This window comes from Pectinophora gossypiella, chromosome Z (genome assembly GCF_024362695.1).
Source record: "Pectinophora gossypiella chromosome Z, ilPecGoss1.1, whole genome shotgun sequence".
Classification (NCBI taxonomy): Eukaryota; Metazoa; Arthropoda; class Insecta; order Lepidoptera; family Gelechiidae; genus Pectinophora; species Pectinophora gossypiella.
Window position 1 is genome coordinate 6,828,166 of NC_065433.1, and position 24,091 is coordinate 6,852,256.

The following is a 24,091-nucleotide window of genomic DNA, read 5'->3' on the forward strand; positions in this document are numbered from 1 at the left end:
AAGATGTAATTGTGCGTGGGTGTAATAAAAGGGGTCATTTAAGTAATAAATGTTTCTTTCTTTCTTTCATTCATTTATACCCAAAAACAAAGATAAAAGATGTATATGTCTGTTATCCATGAAATTAACGAAGGAAAACTGTACAGCGCCATCTATACTGTTTTTGAGGAAAGTAGCCTGGAAAGTCACATTGTTTTATTGTATGAATTGTGGTTTGGATTCGATTCTCTATCGGGTTAATTTAGGACAGCGGCGTAGCGTAGTGGGGGTGGCAGGGGCGGCCCGCCCCGGACGCCATTTTTTAGGGGGCGGCAAAATATCACAATCTATAATATAAATAAAAATGAAACCCGAAAACTTCTCTAGAATTAATGTATGTAATGTATAGTATACATTAAATTGAAATATCTAAATAAAAGCGCGGCAAAATTGTCTTCCGCCCCGGGCGGCCGACACCCACGCTACGCCGCTGATTTAGGATATGGTTTTTCTAAATTGATTCAGATATGGTTCTGAGTACCAAAGGAAGCTTGTGCTTAGCCCAACGCGGCACGTAGGCTGTTGCTTTTTATGTTATTACTTTTCCATACTACTTCCAAGATATTTCCTGGAATTTTAAGTTAATAAAAGTTACGTTCATAGCTAAATGCTTTTTTATTTATTCTTATATTCGATAAATATACAAATAGCCTATAATAATACCTCTAAGTATTCAAATAGTTAAGAGCAATGGCACACTTGCTGAATATGGAGTACAAATGAATTGCAAAAACATATAGGTAACCATATAATAAAATTATCCCTTAATCATTCCGGACCTAAGGGTTGAGTCTAGTTCTAAACGATTATATAAATCATATCAATAACCAAGTTTTAATTGGAATAAAGCAAATTAGAAGGTATCCAGCTATTAACAACCATTATCATTATTTCCTCCAGCTTCCGTGGTCCCATGGTTAGAGCGCTAGGCTCATGATCTGTAGGTCCGGGGTCGATTCCCGATGGGGACATTGTGGAAATCGCTTTGTGAGACTGTCCTTTGTTTGGTAAGGACTTTTCAGGCTTGAATCACCTGATTGTCCAAAAAAGTAAGATGATTCCGTGCTTCGGAGGGCACATTAAGCCGTTGGTCCGCGCTATTAGTCCATACCCCCTCCGGTTGATTGAGGGGAGGCCTATGCCCAGCAGTGGGATGTATATAGCCTGGTTATGTTATCATTATTTCCATCATCATCTCTTAGAGGTGATTTATAAAGTAGCACTTTTTTCTCATGACTATACGACACAACGCGGGAGCGGCAAGGTCTACCACACGCTCAGCAGATGCCAGTCAGTGTCAGGTGATCCCGTGCCACTTTCGTGTCGTCTGGCCCTCATTTTTTTATAAACACTACCAATTATATTAGACGAGAAACGAATTTACAATAAAATAATAAAGGGACCTGCCTTTAATATGATAATTGTCAATGTTAAGATTTTCGCAGTTCATTTGCAATCCGTATGCAGTTAGTTTGCTAAACCCCAATGCACACAGAGGCGGTACCGGGAGGATCGCGAGCCGGTTACGTTCCGTGAGAACGCATGTACTGTGCTTCTATTTTCTTAATATCCCTCGTCTATCATTGCATTTCTGAATACAAACGAATGATCATCAAATATTAGATTTATCGTGTATCAGAATTTGAATTCGGAACTAAGTACCAATGTAAAACTTTGATAAAATATTAATTTATTGATTTATTTAATATCATAATATTGTGTTGTTCTGAATTCAAATTCTGGTACACGATAAATCTAATAATTTATGAACATGAAATGAGAATTCATATTCGGAAATGCGACGTTTGCCGAGGGACTTTCAAAAATGTGCACAAGCTCGAACTTTACAAAAAGAAGCCCAACCTGGTATGCTCCCCGTGAGGCCTCTGTGTGCGTTGGACTTAACGCCCTTATTACAGGAAAGTACGATGATATAGTACACATAAAGCGCCCAGTCAGGACTATTCATACAGCGAACATGTAATAACCACTTAATTAAGTCTATTTCTATGTTCACAGGAGATTATATAAAACCTACGGAATATGTATTGATTACTAGGCCACAGCAGACTGTGATCGGCCGATAGAGGTCCTTCTGTCAAATCTACCTTTTCTTGATATCCTTCACATTAATTATCATGATATTGCACAGCAAATATTAAATTATTGAAAAGCGTAGTCTTAAAAAATTAAGATTTATCTAATGAATCGAGTCAATCAACGAGCGATAAAGTTATCAAAAATTCACAAATATTCACAAAGCACAAGGACCGTTGTTGAACGATATTGATCACTATCAGTCGATCAAAAAGCTTAAATTACAAAATATAACAATATATTTTTTATGATCAAGTGACAGATCTTAATAACATTAATTTATTAGGTGGGGTATCGAATGTTAACACATATACCGCCATACGCTTCATTTGCACATTTTTATATGCAATGAATTTTCTAAATGCAAATATCAAAATCTCCTGCGAAACTAGCACCCAATCAAGTTATTTACTGCGAATATGATAAATACACACTGCGTTTCAGTAACTACCTAGTTCAGAGTACACGATGGGAAATGTAAAAAAAAATAAACAAAAACTTAAACTAAGAAATGACCAACTAAATACAGTTTAACTGTATAAAATAAATAAGCTTATAAAATATTTAGAAACTGACCAACACGAATCGACGCGTATTGTGCCTGCTGAAAGCCGTTTAGGAGTTCAGTAATGTGCAACTTGTACCTACAAGCTACCTTGGCTGCTTCAGATCCAGGGGTCTAAAATGCCACATTGACGCAATTTATCTAAAAAGCAATATTGCAACTTGACATTTGTTTATTACACAGGTCATAGCGGAGTATCAACAGTGGCTGCAACTTGTCTTTGATTACTTGTGGCTCTGCCCACCCCATTAGGGATTACGGGTGTGAGTTTATGTATATATCATAGCGGAGTACTTAGTGGACCCAGCCTGGACCATGGTATAAGAAAGCCAAGTATGCTCAATCCTAAGAAAAGTCGCCATTTAGCCGTTTGATGACGTAAGTGTTACCATTAAATTGGTATCTCCAACATTCCAAGGGCGTAAAGGTCAGTGACCAAAGTTGTATGGAACTTGGTCCAAATATCCACCAGTAACGAGACCTATGTACCGAAATAGACTACTAAATACTGAGTAGATAATACCTGTCAGTTAAAAGTTATGGCTAAATGAAAAATCACGTTTTATAACCTTTTCATGGGAAAATATTTTCTAAGTACATCATTGCCCCGAAGTTTCCGAACCGACATTTCAACTGATTCGGGGTTGTTTGATTTGTTTTGACATGCTCTCTGGTTCTGATGATGGAGCCGGAAGGTGCTGACAAAACTCTGTTATAATACCACACAACAATGTCGAATTGGAGCTCGTTCGATTCGTCTTGCCAAGCTTTTGGTATTTTATACTCAGTATTTAATGGTCTATTTTGGGTCTCGTTTGTGGTGGACATTTAGACCAATTTTGGTCAATCTCCTTTTATCATTGAAAATTAAGGAATTAGTGACTTATGTATTTAATTACTATTAATTGTCACATATATAAAAATCATTAAAATTAAATATTTTAGTAAAAGTTCACAATTGCGTTGCAAAGTAGGTAAATTAGAAACATTGGTCGTGGGTTATTTATTTTTTACGAAATGGCAAGCAAGGTGGGATGACGTCAGCTGGGCTAATCTTATTAAGCTGTCACTTTTGAGCATACCTGGTTTATATCATGGGCTGGCCTGGACATGTGACGTTTTTGTTGGGATTGATAAGAACATTTTACGAAAACGACGTGGCAAGGGGGCAAGCTAAGCCAGTGTCTGGCTTCAAACGAGGCGCACAGCTTTTTTTAATTTGAATATTTTTATCCTAGTAAAGTTGATGTAACTGACATTTGCCACTATTCGGGCTTTAGCAGTAAGATAATATTTTCATACCTACATTTGTTAACATTTGTATATTATACTAAAGTTTTTAACACGATAATATTTTTTTATGTTGCAACACTTAAGTACCTATCAAAGACCTAACGTTTGGCACTCTCCAGGCGTTTAATGCAACGCTAATGATAAATATTAATCAAGGAAATTGTCAATTTCTTGATTGACTTTAGGCAACTGAAATGCAGTGTGTTCACTAATCAATTAGTCATCATAATTCGCAGCAAATGCCAATCTCCCGCCGCGCCATTCTCACGAACGTGTAGGATAAATCTTTACAATAGACTAGCAACTTAAATTGAGTATTTATTATTATATAATAATAAAAATAAAATTACGAAAATTCAACAAGGTCATGAACATGATTTCAAGATAAGAATATGCTTCAAGTCAACATAACATAGCTTTAATGTACACAAACACTCTCGAAAATTATTCAATTATAATTATTTCTTATAGGTACATTTATTGATAAAACAAAATTAAAATTATACATGTTAAAATAAAAGTTGGCACTTGACATAATCAACATAGCATTACATAACTTAATTCGCTGATGTGATGATAGATAAGGCACAAAAAGTTTGTATTAGTCTAAAATACAAGTCTTTGTGTCAGCTTTAATACAAATAAATAATCATAAAATGTCCTAGTTACCTAGGTAAGGATTTTTTGTATTTTACAGGTCTACCCACATGGTCGACAAGTTTATAAAAATATCTAATTAGTTCGTATGTTTGAAACCATAATTTCGCGATTGAGTATACATACAACAATAGCATAATTTGGACATTAATAAATTTTTCACTTGATGGAATTATTTATCGTAATCTTACAAGATAGTTTTACATTAATAAACTTTTTTTAACTGATATTATATACTTTTGTTGATATTATTTTTAATTCCAAACATTATAAATACAAAACATCAATCTTTCGCTAAGCTCGACGACAATGCCCAATACAAAATACTTTTCCAAATAAATATTGTTTGTAGAAAATAAATCTACCTACAATATACTCAAAAAAGCCCACAGATATAATAATTTACGCAATAAATAACCCATGTAAGCCTTATTTTCACAAATTTTGGTTTCGCTTATCGCTTATTTTAACTGCACTGTTATGTTGTCTTTCTTATATTTTTATGAATTGAATATACACTGCATTTTGTGCATGTTATTACCATTTATATAAACATAATTCACAGCTAATTGCAATATGCTACAATAATTTATCATAATTATTAAAAAACAAATCAAACAAAGTGATTGAAAAGTGCAATTAAGAGATTAAAGAAACAAAAAGGCAGAGTTTATTCCAGTCTTACCTCCTTAAGTGTCTGAGCCGTGGTCTGAGTTGGTGAACATTGAGGCGACCATATTGTCAAACTCTGGCACCGCTTCCTCGTACATCTTGAGCTGCTGCGAGAGTGACTCGGAGTCAGTGGAGCCCGAAGCCTCTCCAGCCACATCTGTCCACTCCTCACTCGCAGACCTCGCCTGCAGACACTCCTGATAGAAGTTCGCTAGCTCGGTGATAGGACTGCCATCCGCAAATGGGAAATCCTGCAATTATTTTTATCAGTTCATTAGCAACATTAACATATTTAGTCCACATGAAAAATTTTAATCATTATCATTGATAATATAATTATTATAGGCACTAATTTTATTTAAAAAAAGACCCTAAAGCGTTGGTTGCAACAATAAAAAAAAATATATTGAAAAATATATATTCTTATTATATATATTTAAATGAATAAGTATACTATTTATTAAAATTCATTTAACAATGTTTTAGTATTAAAGGGACCATACCATAAGACTAGCATATTTGTCATCTTTCCTCGGCACCTCTATAGCCTTACTAGGTGTAACTGGCGCATAACATGCTCCCTCAGTACTACTCCCGGGTTTATTCATATTGATTTTGTCAGCAGCTGCTATCTTCAGCCTCTGCAATATGTGAATAGAAAATAGGATCAGATTACATTGATATATATAGAAAAATAGCAGAATACAAACAAAACTTTAATGTCTTGTGTTTTATACGACAAGAGACTTTATACTCTCTCCAGGTTTGCCTTTGGCTGAGTATGGCTACACCTAGAAGGATCATTTAATTTTTTAAAAGTCTACCTTTTCCATCTTCTCCTTCTCTGCCAACAACCAGCTCATGGGTGGTTCTGGGGGCAGTTGTTGCTGCAGGGCGTCATGCAACTCTCTAATCTTTTCAGCATCTACAAATGCACCCGCAGTCAAGGGCTTGTTTAAGTCTACCTCCTTCTTCTCATTGTGTTTCCTGAAACAAATGTATAACTTTACAACATATATTTCATTCTAAACAAAATGTATTCATCATATTATAAGTGAGTATTGTATTGTGTGGAGTGAGTGAGTGAGTATTATATCCTAAGTGTAGGAATTACTTTCAATTTGCTTACCTAGGGCTTTCCATAGGGAAGTGATCACTTTTGACCATGATATCACTTTCAGTAGGTGGTTGGTGTTCTAACACTCTACGTCGGCTATCTGGAAGTATTGTCATTTTGGTGCGATATGCAACTTCTATAATCAAAGTGCCAATAGGTGTGCATAGTTCACTAATTTTAATCTTCTTATATTCATCACCTGTAACATATGACATAATTAACCTTGTAAATTGTAAAGACAATGCACATGAAGAAATGATGTGAAAATGTGATTGTATATGACTAATGCACTGACCTAATAAATCAGAGTTTAAAGGCCCTCCATAAATTTTGTGGTAAATCTTGTAATTCTCTCTATTCTGTGCTCTAGACATCTTATATGCAGGTGTTATGCGTGAAATGCTCAGTGTCGATTTAAGCATGACACTCATGCGGTAGTATATTGCTGAAACTGATGACATGCTTGCATCACATCCTGGAGCCATCCGTACTGTCCATATCTCCAGGACCATTTCATCTCCGTCAGTAGTTTTCAATGATATCTCAATACAGAGCATGTTTGATAGTGCAGCTACAACCTCTCCATTGAGCACTTGTTTTGTGTCACAGTTGACTTGGGGTTCATCCGGGACAGACAAGTTGAACTAAAAATTTTAAAATTTATCAATGTTACCCAGATACAGCTATTTATCACTATGATGATATTCTATCAATGATACTCCAACTGATTTGTTAGCAAATCAATCAAGATTCCATTAAGAAACTGGATAGATATGAAGACAAGGTGTGCAAGTCCAAAATACTCACCCACTGTAAGCCAGTTGGAGAAGCTGAAAGCCCGTTATCAAGCGGCTTTATCACATTGCATTCGTGAGTGATTTTCTTTCCTTGTCTACTTTGAACCACAATTTGAGCCACCTTCAGTGCCAGTACCTTAGTGAATTTATACAGCCTAGACCTATCTTGCGCTTCCGCAGACGACGCCATTCCGATTAAAATAAATAAATAGAAGAACAATTGTCAACATATACCATTTAATATTTGCGCAGTACAAAAATAATAAATTCCAATGTTATTGTTTAAGTATTGAATTACCCGGATTTAAACGTAAAATCACATACAGGATTCATAGCGCTCATAGAATAGTCAAGACGCACTATTATTGTACAACCAAGTGACCTACGACCGTAACTTAGAAACATATTCTATTTTATCAGAAAATAAAAAAAGAATCGCCAACGACGTACACTCAGAGGTTATTTCGAATGGTGTTACCAAAGAAAAATATATACCTACCAATATGTTACCACAGTTACGAATTTTAACAATTTTAATCATTATTATTTTTATTTTAAGTCTTAATTACCAAAAATACAAAACGTATAATTTAGAACAAAATTTAAAGATTACACACATATTAAATTTTACAATAAGCCATATAAACTGTCGTACTTCGTGGTATCTTACCGAAGTCTATGCTAATAATTTAATTTTGTTTGTGGGACTGGCACTGCTCAACCCAATAGGAGAGGGTGAGCTTATCTTACGTTACGGCACCGAGAAGATTTTTAATGCTATAGTTACCATTATGTAGAATTTGACTTACCTACTTGAAAATATCTTGATAAAAAAAAACAGCTTCAAACGTCAAACTAAAGTAGTAGACTGACTCGTACCCAATTAAAACTACAAATACAAAAACAGTGAAAATAAAACTCATCAATTAGTTAATAGTATTTGTATTGAAACATTTATGTCCTAAATTTACACTGAGCAAAGAATACACTGAGCGAATACAAAAATGGCGAAATATTTATCTACCCTCCGTCAAAGACCTTGTATAGAATAGACGGATAATATTTTAGAGTGACGATCAAACTATCACAGCTCTCTTTCTTCCCTATGGCAACAATCTCTGTGGAAAAAAGAAACAAACATAGACAAACACCGCTGTCTAGAACGTCAGTGTTTACCGTTTTGAGATGTTGTGGTAGTCAGCTGGATACCAAACCTGCCGTTAGTTTTTTGGTGTTTTGGGACATTATTTTAACTTTTTATATAAACAATCTGTGAAATAGTTATTCATTATGAACCATGGCTTGCGTAGCTATTGGTTGTGAGAGTAGAATGGGTGTTATAATGGAGAACGATCAAACAATGTCTCACCATGGGTAAGTTATCGACCACATAATACATGTTTGTGTGCAAGAAATACATTACCTGGTCTGGTTTTTGTAAAGTTTATTGAGCCCTAAACACGATGCAGACGCATATTTTCAGCAAAGCCGTCACATTTGTACAAATAATTGATTTCACATTTTACGTTAATCAGCTTTGACAGATCATGTACCCAAAGTATTATAAGTAGTGTTGTCCTTTGATATCGATAACATAATATTATGTTTGAATGTAACATGTTGCGTTATTCTATTCACGTTTAATTTATTTTTCGACCTGTTTCCGATTTGGATGAAGATTACATAAAGATATTGTATTTTCCAGATTTCCTAAATATCCTAATTTACGAAACAAGAAATTAAGAAACAATGAGATTCAGACCATGAAACGAGATAATTCTCTCTTCTGAAGGACGCCTTCTCCTTATTTAAGCCTGTGATAATTACATTTCGATGTATCTTGCTTTCTATCGAGCAGGATACCAAACAAAAATATTACATAGAGATGCAGTACCAACAATATTCACTCACATATCTCACATAAGGTGAGTTTAAGTTTAGTTATAAGTTTATAGATAAATTTGCAGCTATTTCGTTTTTGTATTCTACATTAGCATGGAAAAAATATTTCAATGCAATACAAATATTCTCTACAAATATGCACAAAATAATTAGTATGAATAACTATTTTAATAAATATTTATTTGAATATTTATTTTGGTAATTACCTGTGACTATTCCTTCTATAAATAATTAGTATGAATAACTATTTTTGTAATTACCTGTGATTATTCCTTCTATGTGCAATGTGTAAACATGCAATGCTTGTGTATTTGTGTGCTCCACGTTAATATGTGCCATTCTTGCAGGTAAAGTTATAACGACCAGAGCCGACACTATACACTTCTAAAGAAAGTAAACAAGAGGAAATATTTTTTTTTATCACCAAAAGTCGGAATTGTTCAGTGCTTCGTAGTCATTGTATTCTAACTATATTGAATAAAAATCTTATAAAGAAGTATTTGCTTTTATTCTTTAATCGCATTGAGATAATCCCCGAAATATACTAGAAGGTCGTCTACTTCTTGTATCGAGAGCCGATTCGATTTCCGGTCAAGTCAATGAAAAACGTGTATTTAATTTTTATAAAAGGGTAGGTATGTGATTTATAGCAACCAAAGGGTGGCCGCAATGTCGTATTAAAATGATACTATAGTATATGTGGACTAGATGGACCGTCCTCGACCTCCTCGGCCATAACACCTTGCGAAATGACATAGATTCAAAAATGATAAATTGACCTTTAGAGTCTGTGCGGAAAGAGAACCGTCATAGGATTTAGAGGCGCAGCTGTGCTTAATTACCGTTTTTGTCATGTTGACAACACTGTTTTGTCATTACAGTGCGACTGTAACATCTTGATATTTTGTGGCTGTTAGAATATTGATTCATTTTTGTGATGAATATAATTTTAAGTTAATAATATTTTTATTTATTTTAATAATCATAAATGTTAAGTAAATTTTTAGGTATTTAATTAAGGAGAATAAAGTATATAATAAAAATTTGATAAAGCGACAAAATAATATCAAAGATATTTCTGAATGGATGCAATGTGCAGTTTAAAGTAAATTTGTTAAAGTAGGTATAAAATAAAACTAAAAATGTATTTATATAATTTTATATTTATTCACTGGCTCCATGATCAGAATCATAATCAAAGTCTGATTCTAAATATTGAATGCCGGACACGGTTGAACTTTGTTTGGAACTACCAGAGAGATCCAAAGAATTATCTTCTTCTGAACTTGATGTGCTCGAATCTGTTACATTTATAATAAATTCTTGCATATCCTCCATTAAACGGTCTTGTTCCCAATATTTTTGTTCTACATGTATCACATGATCACACTCTTTTCGCCAATGTTCTGCGGTAATAGTTCTGAAGCATTCATTTATAATTGGTAATAGTTCTTTTGCTGATATGTTCACATTCTTTGATGCTACTTGTCTTTTTGCTAAGCTCCATATCATCTCAATAGCATTCAAGTCGCAGTGATATGGCGGTAACCTGACAACAGTATGACCATGCTCCTCAAGTAGTTGATCAATTTCAAATATTGGTTCTCCTTTGTTCCTTTTTACTAAACTTACAAGTTCAGCTTTCAGCGCGTCAACTGGATATTCTATTCCATTATCTTCCAACCATTTCTTCAAAGTTTCTTTCCTGTCATTGCTATTTGGAGGTTTATTTATGCGTGTACTATGATAGGATGCGTTATCTAGCACAATGACAGACGGTTGAGACAGGTTTGGCAAGAGTTTTTCTTTTGTCCACTTGGTAAAATTATCTCGATTCATGTCATGGTGGTAATCCGCTGAAATACTTTTAGTTTTATATGCAAGTAAACAATTTTCAATGAATCCTTCTCTGCTACCAGCATGAACTATAATATATCGTTCACCAAGAGAAATTGCTTTAGATACTCCAGGTTCATTGGGGCCTTGCCAACACTTACTAACTTCATGTGCAGTATGAATATATGTTTCATCAATATATACAACCGGTTTTCCAGTTGCCCTCAAGTGTTTCATTATTCGCAAATATTTAGCGCGCCAGACCACGATATCATGTCTCTCTATGAGAACTTTTCGTTTTGACTCACATTTTTTATATCTATAACCCAGTTCTTTTAAAACCCCACGGAGACTAGTGATTCCACCGCAAAAGTTTATGTCTTCCTTTAACACACGATGTAGCTTCCTCAAAGTCGGTACCTCCTTCCTTACAGCATAAAATTCACGTATTTTGTTACGGATGACGCACTTATCAAAATCATCAAGAATGACTTTGTTTGGTCTTCCTTTGCGTTTTTTCCCTGGTGTGCACCACACGCCGTTATTTGTGGAACCTTCTTTTTTTATTTTAGATATTGTATCTCTACTTAAGCCTGAAAACAAAATTTTAAGTTAGTCTAAACGCATTATAAATGAAAAGTATCAACACTCTTTGTACCTGCTACCCAAAAACATTGATTGCAACAAAACAATCAATTATTCATATATATTGTCACATATTTAAATGAATTACTTCTAATTTGTATACATTTAGAGATGTCAGGGATCGGAGGTTACGAGGAAGTCTAGAAAACGTTCAAATAAAACGGATACTTACAGGACATAGCTGCCACACGTTCCGTGACTTTGTTTAGGTCAATAATGGTGTGTTTCGCGGATTTCTCTCTCTGGCAAAACTGAATAATATTAAATATTAATTCCCTTGTAGAACTGCGTAAGGTTTTACCTCTTTTCGACATGATTTTAATCAAAAATCACAAGAAAACAACACGACAAAAAACTGTATCAATGCGAAATCACGTTTGACATTTGACAGATGGCTGGATTGGGTTGCCATGTAAAAATCATAATGTTAGTTCCATTTTACGCCACGCCGGTTCTCTTTCCGCACAGACTCTAACAAGTTTGTCCATGATAATTACGTTGAATAAGTGGTTCTGAATCTGTCACCGCAACGTACGGTTCTTCTTAGGTATCTTTCTATCAGGGTACAAATAGGTATCGTTTTAACTAATTTACTTGTGGTTCTACCCACCCAGGTATGGATACTAGGTCGTTATTTCTGTATTTAATTAATCATTCAATTTGTAATGTATATTTTTTAGATCTTGGACTAACATGAAATATTTAGCCAATAATAATGTCGATAAAGACATGGAACGGCACTAGTGGTTCTGATACAAAAACATATACTATAGGTACGTTTCTATAACAAACCCGCTACACGAGTACAAAAGACGTTACGACGATAGTATATTTATCTCTTTTTAACTTATGACGGCTCACATGAGTGCGAAAGACAAAACCTATGTTTTTCTTTCGTCTTAAATATGCTCCGTCTATTCTATACAAGGTCTTTGACCCTCCGTTCCGTAATAGTTTTTAGGTATCCGTACACCATAAAAGAACCCACAACTACTCTCGCTCGTTTCTACTTATTGCTTTAAAGGCATTTATTTGGGAATGCGGAAACCATTTGACGTAAAATTTCATACAAAGCATCTTATTGACCGGATATTAGCAGTTACCTTTCTTATTATTTTACTACATATGTATCAAAACCTAATATCGTGGTTTGATGTCTTTGATGTTCTGAATAATAACGAACATTGTAAGTTGCACAGGCATCTTTTATGGACGTAGTATTACTCTTTGACAGGCATACAAAACTGTATATATAGATATAATAATGATATATAATATGACATAGGTACACTCAAAGTAATGAATTAAAATTTATATTTATTATACATATAATATAAATAATTATTATACATCAATTCAAGGCATACACTAAACATACATGAACACAAATAATATGTTACGTAAAGTAATGTGTGTATAGTATACCTAATATGTATTTTGTTATGGTATTGGTACCTATACACCCCTACCTAAGTGCCTACCCCTTTCGGGATACAGGCGAAACTATGTTATGTGTTAATAAGTTGCACAGTAAACTACTGTACGGAACTCTCCTGGAATTAAAGTCTACTTAGGCAGTTTTTTTGAATGTAGGTATCTTTACAAAGTCTAAATCGCGCTATCAAAGTGTTTTACGTTTTGTACTAAAGATATGCTAAGAACACCTTGTGGAGGGGAGTCCGAGGCTACAAATGTAAGCCAGGTTCTAAGGACACAGGCCGGCGCCTTGTAAATAGATTCCCCATCATTACCATTCTGTAGCCGATTTTGACTCCTTTTATATATATATGATTAGGTATATTTTTAGTAAGTATATATTATACTATACTGTGTATTTATTATATTAACTTTACGTTTAGGTAGGTATTTATTTTTAGGTGCACCATCTTGCAACCAAGTTTGATAAATGTTTGTTTCCTGGTTGTGGTTGCCTGGAAAAAATTGCTCTAGAGCAATAAAGCCGCCCAAATTGTTCTCTATTTATGTGTTATGTCTGATCGTTAAAATTTAGTTCTATGCAATAAAGTATATTTGATTTGATTTATATGTATCTAACAAACCTGACAATTATTTGTACTTTTGTAATACTAAATATTTATGTAATATGACAAGTACTTTTTTACTAAGCACCTCAGCAACAATTTTAACAATATCAAAATAACTATGTGAGACTGACCTTTCTCGGGATTTCAGTGTTTGTACTTTATATACATGTGTTCGTACTTTTTTCTATAGTACAGTTGGAAGAATGCTTGACTCCCACTGTAAGGTCGGAGGTTCGAATCCAGCACCAATGATTTTCGAAACCGTTTTTGGAATTCATGCACGTGATAATAATCATTCATGCTTATCACGTGTAATAGACAAATTGCAGCTACTGTTGAATATGAATAGTTATAATCTTATTGAGGTCAGCCTAGCGCGCATAATGATTATCCAACACGATAAAGACAAAATCCCTCCTTCGGTTTTATTTATTTCATGTCAACTGTGTTTTTAAACGATTTAAAATAATATACCCACTTAAGTTTTACCTTATTTAATTCCTACAAGCATAAAAAACAACATTTATACAATTCGTAAAGAAAATTTCAATATATTATTTATTAAATTAGTACATTTTTAAAAGTGATGGATTAGGACCATTGGACCATGCAATTTTGGTATACAAGTATTTCTAATTGTAGTTTTGAGATGAGTTCTCATATATTATGTACCTACTGAAAACAAACTACTAACGAAATCACATTTTGCATTCAAATAAATAAACATAGTATAGATTTCTGCACTTTCAACCATGTCACAACGTCGTAATTTATTGAACTGTAAATTTTTAATTTATTTGCCAATAAATTTGAAAGTAGCACAGCCTAAATTATTCAAGGCCTCAAATTCACAACAAATGGGGCTTCTCTATTGCTAGATATTTCATATTCTGTTTCATCCACTTGACTCAGAAGTACTTCACAATATTCTTATCGATATCATGCATGATTATGAAATAAAACTTTCTGTTACCAGTTTTCACTTATTGATACATCAAATAAATATTCCTGAGCCATTTAAATGAGACTGAAAATGAAACTTCTTGAGAAACACTAATATTTTTTACTATACAAATATATACCTAGCATTTACAGTGTGATGTACGAGAAATATTCTAAACATTTCCAATTAAAATATAATCGTAAAAAATGATGGTCTTTAGTAATTAATTTCACACACAAATTGAAATATTTAGTAAAGTTGTCTAATTAAATAACCATAAATAATGTTGGATTGCTTATAAAATAATTATCTCGGATCTCTCTTAGTATAGTTACAAGCTGAATCCATCCACATACAAGGCTTTTTATTGCTTCTCTAATTAACTTATGACACATTAATGTAATTAAAAAACTTTTGATTTCTTCAACATCTACCTACCATTTTCCTTTTCCCTTACCTGGCTGAATAAAAAACCAAACTCCATACATAAGAAAGATTACAAACAAATATAAGGATTCCACTGCCTGTACTTACACATTCATACAGTTGATTTCTACTACAATATTCCACCATCCCGTCAAGTTTCTTGTCTCATTTAAAAAAAGTTTTGATGTAAGTTTTGCTGTTACTCAATAGGCATTCTAAACATATAATTACTAAGTTTGTGAAACATTTCAACACTTACTGCATAATTCTAGTTTTGAATAGAAGGAATTCTAACCAATGCAATGATTGTATTGTATGTATGTTAGATGATTGTCTAGTTGTGTCTAGTATAGTCAAACAGAAGAGTGATAACACTGTTAACAATGGGTGACCAACTGTCCAACCCTAATATCTAATTACATTGGAGGTGGAAGGCCTAATGTTTTTCTGACAAGTCGTTCAGCAACTTTATTGAATTGTTCACGGTCTTCTCTCCACATTTTAGCTGCATCAACATTAGCTCCACTCTCATCATTGGGCTCTGAAATTAAACAAATTTATATAGTACAGTCACATCTAAAACATTAATCACTTCAGCGAAAATTCATACTGTATTTATACCTTTTTAATTGTGAATGCACAAAAAGGTTCTAGTTTAGGACATAGCATGACATATTAGTATAAACTGCAATAATTCAGAAAGCCTGTGCCTTTACTTCTGTGATTCCAATGCTATTCATATTTTAAACTATGTAAGACCTAAGTAAAAGTGTGAAAAACTGGCCAAGTGAGACGCCGTCTCGCACACAGAGGCTTGAGAAGAAGCTCTGATTCTACCATTGAAAAATTGTCTCCATACATCGACTTAGGTCACTATTATTTACCAACTGCGAATAAGTTCTTTTTGCCATTGAGAAACTGTTGTCTCCATATATTGACATAGGTCAAGATTAGTTTGTAATCAATATGATAGATAAACAAGTTAACATTCGATTTTTTCCTTTGCTTGTGCTAACCTACGATTTCAGGTCTAAGGGAAATACCCCACAGGTTGTGACTCCCTGGGATCCGATTTTCCCTTTAAGGTTAGGAACCCTAAAAATAACACTTTACCTGCTAACATGCTGACTACTGACAACAATATCTTCTCCACACTCTGCACTGGAGACCACCGCTCCGCACTGCTCTCATATCCCATGGGATCATCCCCAGGGGCATGCAGTATAGATATACAAACTCTACCATCTGCATATACTGAAAAATTCATGACAGTTGGACATTAGCATATCATAGATATGAAATAATCTTGTGGAAGAAGTTTATTATACTGAAAGATAACTCAAAAGAAAAGAAGACCTTAGCATAACTACATATTAAGTAACAAAGGTAAACAAAATCCAATCACAATGTGCCAGTGCAAATAGTTTTAAAGTAGTCAATTATTCTATTTTAATAAAAATACCTAGGTGCTCTTCATAATGATAGTAATGCTAAGACATATTAAATTGCTATTGTTGTTGCCTTAACTATTAGAATTTTTACCACTTTAATTATTATTTTGCGCCTTGTTTTCTTTAGGAAATATCTACTTACTGTTTGGATGGAACATTTCACATATAAACTGCATCTTTGGAGGGCTCAGTGGATAGTCAGGTGGAAACACCAGTTTAGCAGGGAATATCCCCCCTTCAAAGCATGTTCCTTCTGGTCCACTGGAAAATAAGTTATTCTTAGATATTCTCCTATCAACTAACTCTGGGTTTCACTCTTTTGAAAATTGCGACCAAGTCATTCTGTAGTTTTTGAGATTATTGTGTTCAAAGTAGACAGATGAAATGGATAACTTTCCTTTATAACATAATGGAACATAGCACATCCTTAAGTGTTTAAAGTTCCACAAATATTCCTACAAAGATAACATAATCAAAAGAGAACTAAAAACTTACGTGATTAAAGCTTCCCACTCAAAAAAGTTTTCCTCATTTATGGGGCCTGCTATAATACCTTCTGGAGGATTTAGCGTTAGTTCTGAAAATAAGAGTGTAACGCTTTTTAAACTCCCAAACTGATAATGCTAATTAAAACACTATATATAATTAGTGATTTAATTGTTTCATCTGGTTATATTATTTAAGAGTGCACGTACAGTCTCCAAATAGCCGACTCGAATAAAGCTAAAATAGATAGACGGTAATAGAATATAGATTCTTCTGAGTATAGAGTCAGTGATAGAGAGCGGAATGCAACAAATAATTAATTTTCATTGTGTTGTGATGTGTAGAGCTAAACTTACGCTTATATTCAGCCATAAGCCGCCTTAACGCGGACCCAGCCATTGTCGTAGCCACGATGAAGGATTTTATCAACACGGCACTAAACAGGCAAGTGTAATAATTGGAAATTAATAATCAAAGAAGCTTGAAAATCGCAAACGTGTCGTCGTTCAGTACGTATCTTGTCGTCGTCCGTCGTGTCCGTCACCCACCAGCAAAGCACCAGTCAGCGAATGACATTTAAATTGACAGCCAGGGTTACCAATTACAATTTGTCAAATTCCCAATAATCTAAGTCATAACTTAAGGAACAGTCCCACAAAGAGATTTTTTGTTAATACAACATTCGTCCGCAAGGCTTAGGTAGTTTCAGACCAGGTATATTGTTGAGATTTTTTGGCGGGCATTATTACCAATGGATTATTTACAAATATCTCATTTTGATAGACTTTATATCAATTTTATATATTATTCTTTATATTTTTTGCCTATAAGCGAATAAATAGAGTTGACCCGACAGAACGGTCACTTTAAATATGGTTTAATATTGATACATAAACCCACAGTTTTCAAATTATATACTTCACCTATGTAAAAAAATCTCATAAAAAAAACCGAAATACTTTTCAGTTTTATTAATTATAATTAATTAATCTAATAACATCCACTGTAAAATGTAACTTTTGTCTTTTTTACTTACGAACAACTTACGAAATACTTATAAACTTGCGAGTTGTTACGATTTTTTTGATGAGAAGAGTATACTTAAATACTAATAATCTTTATCCTGTGGAAAAAGTAAGTATTCAGTAAAAAAAAAAAACAATTATAAAAGAAAGTATTTATTTTTCATAATTTAACAATTGCGTATTCGTACACGAATATTGATTTCTTTCTTGATTTCTTATGTGGTTACTAGTTCTTATTTTTTTATGTTCAATTAAGCATCTTCAGGTGTTTTTCAATATCAGAGGGCTGCTAATGGATACGTACTGATACGCTATAAACCATTTGCCATAAAATAATAACTTTTATCCTAATACTTGTGAGTAAACTTTAGAATCGCTATTTTCTTTGGCATCGCTACAAGGACCGTATGTCCCCTTTCTGTTTCAATAACATCTATTTGAATAATTGGGCACATTGAGAGAACTGGACAGTCAAGTCGTTCCATAAAGTTATACTGTTTAATGTATTCAGCATTTAATACATCGAACTCTCCACAAGAATACGGTGCATAATAAATTCTAAGAACTCCCCAATTAGATCCCACGAAAACTACGTCTCCATACGAACGTACTGTAACTATATCACGCAGAGGACCCGTAGGCACACTGTGGTTTAACACATACATCCATTGAAAGTAAATTCTCCAGTCAAGCTGTTCTAGAAAGTTATATTCGCGAAGTACGTGCAATAAGTTAGAATTAGCATCAAGAGAACACACGTAAACGAAATTTTGACCAATCACAGTGTATATATCTCGCTGGAAAGTTAAAATATTCAAACAGTTATTCTTATATCCAAGAGTCATAACACCTTCGCCTGACCGCTTTATATGGCAATTATTGAAATGCGTCTTATCTAACTTGCAAACAAATATGTCGTCACTTAAATTGACATAATAAATATTATTTCCATCCACTAGAAATGATTTCACGTTATCAAATGTTACATTTGTTTTATTGTGACAATCGCATGGTGCTTTTTGTGTAATACAAAGCTGTAAACGGAAGTTTAATGTAACTAATAGATCTTCATTTTCTGAATATCTTAAAAAATTGCCGTTGACATGGTTTTCGTGGCATCTCTGCCATGTATTTAAGTCGTAATATACTATTGCATTGTGCTTATGTACGCCTATTGTGCCATTGTGTAATATTTTGAAATTTTTAATTTCTTGATTTACGTGTGAAGCTGAAGCAAATTCATCTATAGTTACAGTAGCCTCACCTAATTTAGGCCATAGAGATAAACTTTTATAAATGTTGAACCAAGATAAACCAGGAGGACTATTCACCGGTGGCGGCTCATATAAGTTTTTGAAAGTTAAATCATAAAAGTGATGCCATAACGCTTTCTTTGATTCGAGACCATCCACGATGTCTCTCCAGCGACGGCACACCTCTCGGCATTTAATTATCTGATTTGCTGGAAGATGTAGAAAAATATCTATTAAGATTTCCGTTGGTAATACCTCCAAATAAGATTGTACAAAGTCCTCGTCTTGCATTGTTTTAAGTCGGTACCTTCAGATGTTCATATTTATTTTCAGAATTTCAGTATGTACGTGACCAAAGTTCATTTTAACTTCTACCACAAATCTTTTGTTTCTAGGTCATTATTTTGTTATATGGTTTGCTGGCATGGTTCTTGTCTAACATTATTCCATCTTTCCAAAATTCTTTCCAAACCTACCTACAGAGTATCTTGAGAGTGCCTCAGAGTGCCTTTCGTTGTTGATTTGTCCGTCATGTCATGATGTTGTTGTTTAAATTCACCTTATGTAAGGCAGGCAAAGATCTGAGGACCATTCAGCCTTGACTTTAGGAGTAAAAGGTAAAGATTCTATGCACGTTTTATGGGTCACTGCTACTGGCTTAGACCAACACGGACCTCCGCACGTTCCGAACCACGGAACTGCCGTACAAAGAGCAACACGGACCTCCGCGTCGTACATAAATATCAATAGTAATAAAATTGCCCTACAATAATAATAATAATATAATATAATATCTTATATTATTATTACAATCCATGGACCTTATCCAAGGCATATAAATAACAATAACACAAGAGGCCACCTTACTACTAATAAAGAGAAAACCAGCCCAGTTACAGGTTAGGTCACTTACTTCCGAGAAAACATTTATCGGGTAAGTAGGTATGTGGGTTTCCTCACGATGTTTTTCCTTCATCCACCATACATGTTAATCATAGTAGATAAAGTTTTTTTCGGTAGTATACCAACTTACATATTTGTAACCTATACATTTTTGATTGGTCGATAATAAAGCCCACAAAGTATATAGAGTTACTTGCGAAAAAAAAAAAAAAACAATGGCAGTATTGGCAGTTGAAGGTTAAAATGGCGGTTTGTATTTCTTTGACAATTTGTTATTTGAATTTGTCAAAGTATCATTTTTTGATGTTGTTTAAACGTGTGTCATCATTCCGGTAACATTTTACGATGAAAGTTGAAACGTCGATACGGGACGCGATTCCGCTTCTTAAAAAAATACTTAAAAAGCTTTTATGTAATAATAATTGATTCAACTTTTCTAGATGACCATGGATGAAATAGAAATCCAGGAAAATAATCTATCATCACAAGTAATTACGGCTCCTTCAGATAGCATAACAGATAATGCCGCTCAGCCTCCCCAGGTACGTAAGCAAATTCCAGGTTCCTACCTACCTACTTTATGTCCTACGAATTTTGAATACGTAGGTAGGTACGTATTCCCCTAGACTTGCATAATATTATAATATTTATAAGTTCCTTTGTAACAATAGGTTTTATTACCAAATGCAAATGCCTCATTAGTTCAGTCTTTACCTAACATTTGAGTATAAACATCTCAGAATAAACACAGAATACATTATGGTACAACAAAATAAAGTAAATATTCAATTATGTTTGTACCACAAACTATGGCTCACCTTTTGTGCTGTCCGAAGTGCCCTAACACTTGCATTATTAAAAAACTTCACAAAGCCACTGGCCACTGACAATGCCGTAAGCATGGCCAACTATTGGTCAGCAAAAATATAGTATCGATCGCCATCGACTCGCAAAGAAGAAGAATTTATGTTCTCTTAGCTAAGTACCTAGGACTAGTACCAGTAGTACCTTAGTAGTAGGTAATATTGTTACATGATTCTAGTCCTCCTTACTGTGGGAAGAAGAAGCTGCAAAATTTGTATGTCATATGTGTAAGAAAACATTCTACAACCGCAATGCCTTGCAAAATCACAAAAACATGTCTCATGATGTCAATGACTCTAGCAGCGATGGAGATATAAATTGGAGTTCTTCTTTCAAATTAGAACAGGCAAGATTTATACCTACCTTTATTGTGACTAATTCCATAGTGTGTGGGATATCTACAATCTCATTTTTTCCTGCAATTGCCAACCAATCAGACAATACCTGAACATGGGTATTGTGTAAAGTAAATAGCAGCATGCGACCCAAATAAAACGGATCTCTTCCGACAGTTCAACTGTGGTAGGTATATGAGGATCGGACATGAGAGTACTTACCTAAGTAATTTTAATAGTTGAAATAGTTGAATAGTCTATTTCTATTAGGATTTTGCGGTCTCTGTGGTAACGGCCTTTGTGGTCCAGTGGTTGAGCGTTGGACTCAAGATCCGGGGGCCCCGGGTTCGAATCCCGGTAGGGACATATCACAAAAATCACTTTGTGATCCCTAGTTTGGTTAAGACATTACAGGCTGATCACCTGATTGTCCGTAAGTAAGATGATCCGTGCTTCGGAAGGCACGTTAAGCCGTTGGTCCCGGTTACTCTACTTACTGATGTAAGTAAGTACTCGTTACATGAGCCATGTCAGGGGCCTTTGGCGGCTCAATAGTAACCCTGAGACCAGGGTTGATGAGGCTGGTATTCCACCTCACAACCCACACGATAAGAAGAAGAAGTTAGGATTTTAAACATATTTTTTGTTTCTACAGAATGTAAATAGCCTGTTTGGTTTCAAATATATACCACTTGTGGCTTCTGGTGATACAGAAAAGCACACAGATGAAAATGGCCTCACAATATGTGTATTTTCTGAAGATACTTCTTATCTGATTGTCAAAGTTGCAGAGGATGATGTTGATAGCATTGACAATATTAAAAAGTCTCACCTTGATGGCATAGTCCGAAAAAATCAAATGAAGACTGGGAAACTACCTGTCGATCTCAGGTAAGATTTCTAATCATGTAAAATTTGTTGCTTCAATCTCCATACATCTTACTATTCAATATCTTTACCTAGGGGTCCATTTACGTGCACGTTTCCTTCAACGCTACGTCCAGATTTGCAGTGCCGGAAGATTTTTTTTAATTGCTGTGAATATTCTCTGCACTATCGTGAGGAGCACACCAAGCGACGCAAGGCCGCGTTGAGGTGTCAGGTGTGTGAAAAGCGACTCGATCGAGATTTTAACGCAAGCGACGCAATCCCAGCGCAACTACACACTGAAAACAGTTTCACCTTCTCGTGTCGGCTGTGCGGGTTGAAGTTCCCAGACAGCTTCAAGTTCGACGAGCACAACCGTATCGTCCACGCTAAAATGAAGCCTCACCAGTGTTCCATCTGCTTCAAACGGTTCACCCAGCAAGGCGGACTACAACAACATATGCGCATGCACACCGGCATACGACCATTTGCCTGTACCTTTTGTACGAAAGCGTTCACTCAGAAGGCGGGGCTCGACCAACATCTCCGAACTCATACAAAAGTGAAGCCATTCAAATGCGTTATATGTAGTAAATCTTTTTCCCAATCTGTGCATTTGCGACAACACATGCGGACACACACTAACATCCAGCCCTTTCAATGTTCCATTTGCGGGCGGAGGTTTAAGCAGAGTAGTCATTTGAATTTCCATTTGAGGTCGCATATGAGCGACGCGAGTTCGCTAGTAGTGGAGACTTATGCGCACGTCCAGCAGCAGGACCAGATGGAGTTCCTGAATCTGGCGAGCCTGCAGCAGGTGCAGCACGGGGAGACGCTCTACTACGCTGCTGAGCTCGCCACGCAACCTAACAATCTCAACAACCCTTTTGAATACCCCACATCACAACCGAATATGCCCGAAAATGGACTGTCACTGTAGCCTTAGTTTTAAAACATTGTTTAATTTTTTTGCATGTGTACCTCTGATTCAATTAGCATTTTAATGATACTCGTAATAAGTTACTTATTCATGTTAGTGTTTAGTAAGTACTCCAAACACTTCAAATCTAAATATTTACTGTACTTACCCAGTTACTTATACTTTAATCCCTGCGCCGCCTAGATGGGGTCGACTCCCAGTATCTCACCAATCCTTTCCGAAAATGGATTGGCGGCATTGTTGCTGTAGTTTCAAAATATTGTTTATTTTTGCATGCGCATGCATGCGTAATTAGTATTATTAATAAGTTAGTTATTAGTGTAGTATCCCAAACAATTTTTAAAACCACACATCTATTACTTATACATTTTAATACACACCGTTCCTGTAGTAATATTAGGTACTTATATGGGCAAGTATATACATTTTTTTTTGTATTTTCAACGCATTATCTTTCGTATATTAAACGAATTAGGTCATCATGAGATTTGATTCTCGATGTAAGTGTAAAAAATGACTGGAAATTCGATTTGATATAGTAAGTAGCAAATACAAAATTGTATACTTAATATAATACCCCATTTATGTGTTATCTAATACTTTCGTCACCATACAAAATCAATCTACAGTGAGCGTTTGCTTTAGACGATATGGCGGGCATATCACGAAATGCATGCACATCATGATCTGCCCAGGCAGACCTTAATCCGACCATGTATCGGCCCACATTATGCATTACGTATCTTTATCTACCACGGTATCACGGTATACCCCGATTTTGAAATAAAAAAAATGTGTTAACACCATAGTAGACCTGTTTAAATAAGTGATATCTAGATACATCAATATCAACGTGTTAACAGTTAAACGTTTATTTTATCACCTAAGTTTAATAAAATATTGTTTTCAATTTAAGATTTTTTATTTCGCAAA

The 24,091-nt window shown here is 34.7% G+C and overlaps 4 protein-coding genes and 1 non-coding gene across 6 annotated transcripts; 2 read left to right on the plus strand and 3 right to left on the minus strand.

The window, feature by feature from the left end:
* Nucleotides 1-635: 635 nt before the first annotated feature.
* On the minus strand, nucleotides 636-7,705 carry LOC126380784 (autophagy-related protein 13 homolog). Its single transcript, XM_050030386.1, has 6 exons — nucleotides 7,248-7,705; nucleotides 6,736-7,084; nucleotides 6,453-6,639; nucleotides 6,148-6,310; nucleotides 5,827-5,964; nucleotides 636-5,574 (listed from the first exon to the last, which is right to left on the minus strand). Exons 1-6 carry the CDS (start codon nucleotides 7,425-7,427, stop codon nucleotides 5,341-5,343), a joined length of 1,251 nt encoding a protein of 416 aa, XP_049886343.1. The 5' UTR covers nucleotides 7,428-7,705; the 3' UTR covers nucleotides 636-5,340.
* A 2,579-nt stretch (nucleotides 7,706-10,284) lies between these two features.
* LOC126380781 (uncharacterized) lies at nucleotides 10,285-12,108 on the minus strand. Its single transcript, XM_050030381.1, has 2 exons — nucleotides 11,793-12,108; nucleotides 10,285-11,568 (listed from the first exon to the last, which is right to left on the minus strand). The coding sequence occupies exons 1-2, from the start codon at nucleotides 11,932-11,934 to the stop codon at nucleotides 10,304-10,306; spliced, it is 1,407 nt and encodes a 468-aa protein (XP_049886338.1). The 5' UTR covers nucleotides 11,935-12,108; the 3' UTR covers nucleotides 10,285-10,303.
* Nucleotides 12,109-14,143: 2,035 nt separating this feature from the next.
* On the minus strand, nucleotides 14,144-17,533 carry LOC126380796 (ubiquitin-conjugating enzyme E2 G2). The gene is made up of 5 exons (XM_050030404.1): nucleotides 17,328-17,533; nucleotides 16,981-17,062; nucleotides 16,628-16,746; nucleotides 16,148-16,288; nucleotides 14,144-15,575 (listed from the first exon to the last, which is right to left on the minus strand). The coding sequence occupies exons 1-5, from the start codon at nucleotides 17,368-17,370 to the stop codon at nucleotides 15,451-15,453; spliced, it is 510 nt and encodes a 169-aa protein (XP_049886361.1). The 5' UTR covers nucleotides 17,371-17,533; the 3' UTR covers nucleotides 14,144-15,450.
* A 2,509-nt stretch (nucleotides 17,534-20,042) lies between these two features.
* Nucleotides 20,043-23,440, plus strand: LOC126380782 (zinc finger protein 28 homolog). Of its 2 annotated transcripts, XM_050030382.1 has the most exons (4): nucleotides 20,043-20,694; nucleotides 21,195-21,362; nucleotides 22,007-22,242; nucleotides 22,315-23,440. In XM_050030382.1, the coding sequence occupies exons 1-4, from the start codon at nucleotides 20,593-20,595 to the stop codon at nucleotides 23,156-23,158; spliced, it is 1,350 nt and encodes a 449-aa protein (XP_049886339.1). In that variant the 5' UTR covers nucleotides 20,043-20,592; the 3' UTR covers nucleotides 23,159-23,440. The 2 variants fall into 2 exon arrangements, with proteins under 2 accessions (XP_049886339.1, XP_049886340.1); XM_050030383.1 differs by lacking the exon at nucleotides 21,195-21,362.
* Nucleotides 21,646-21,717, plus strand: Trnal-caa (transfer RNA leucine (anticodon CAA)). Its single transcript has one exon. It is a non-coding gene; the product is annotated as a tRNA-Leu (tRNA).
* Nucleotides 23,441-24,091: the final 651 nt, after the last annotated feature.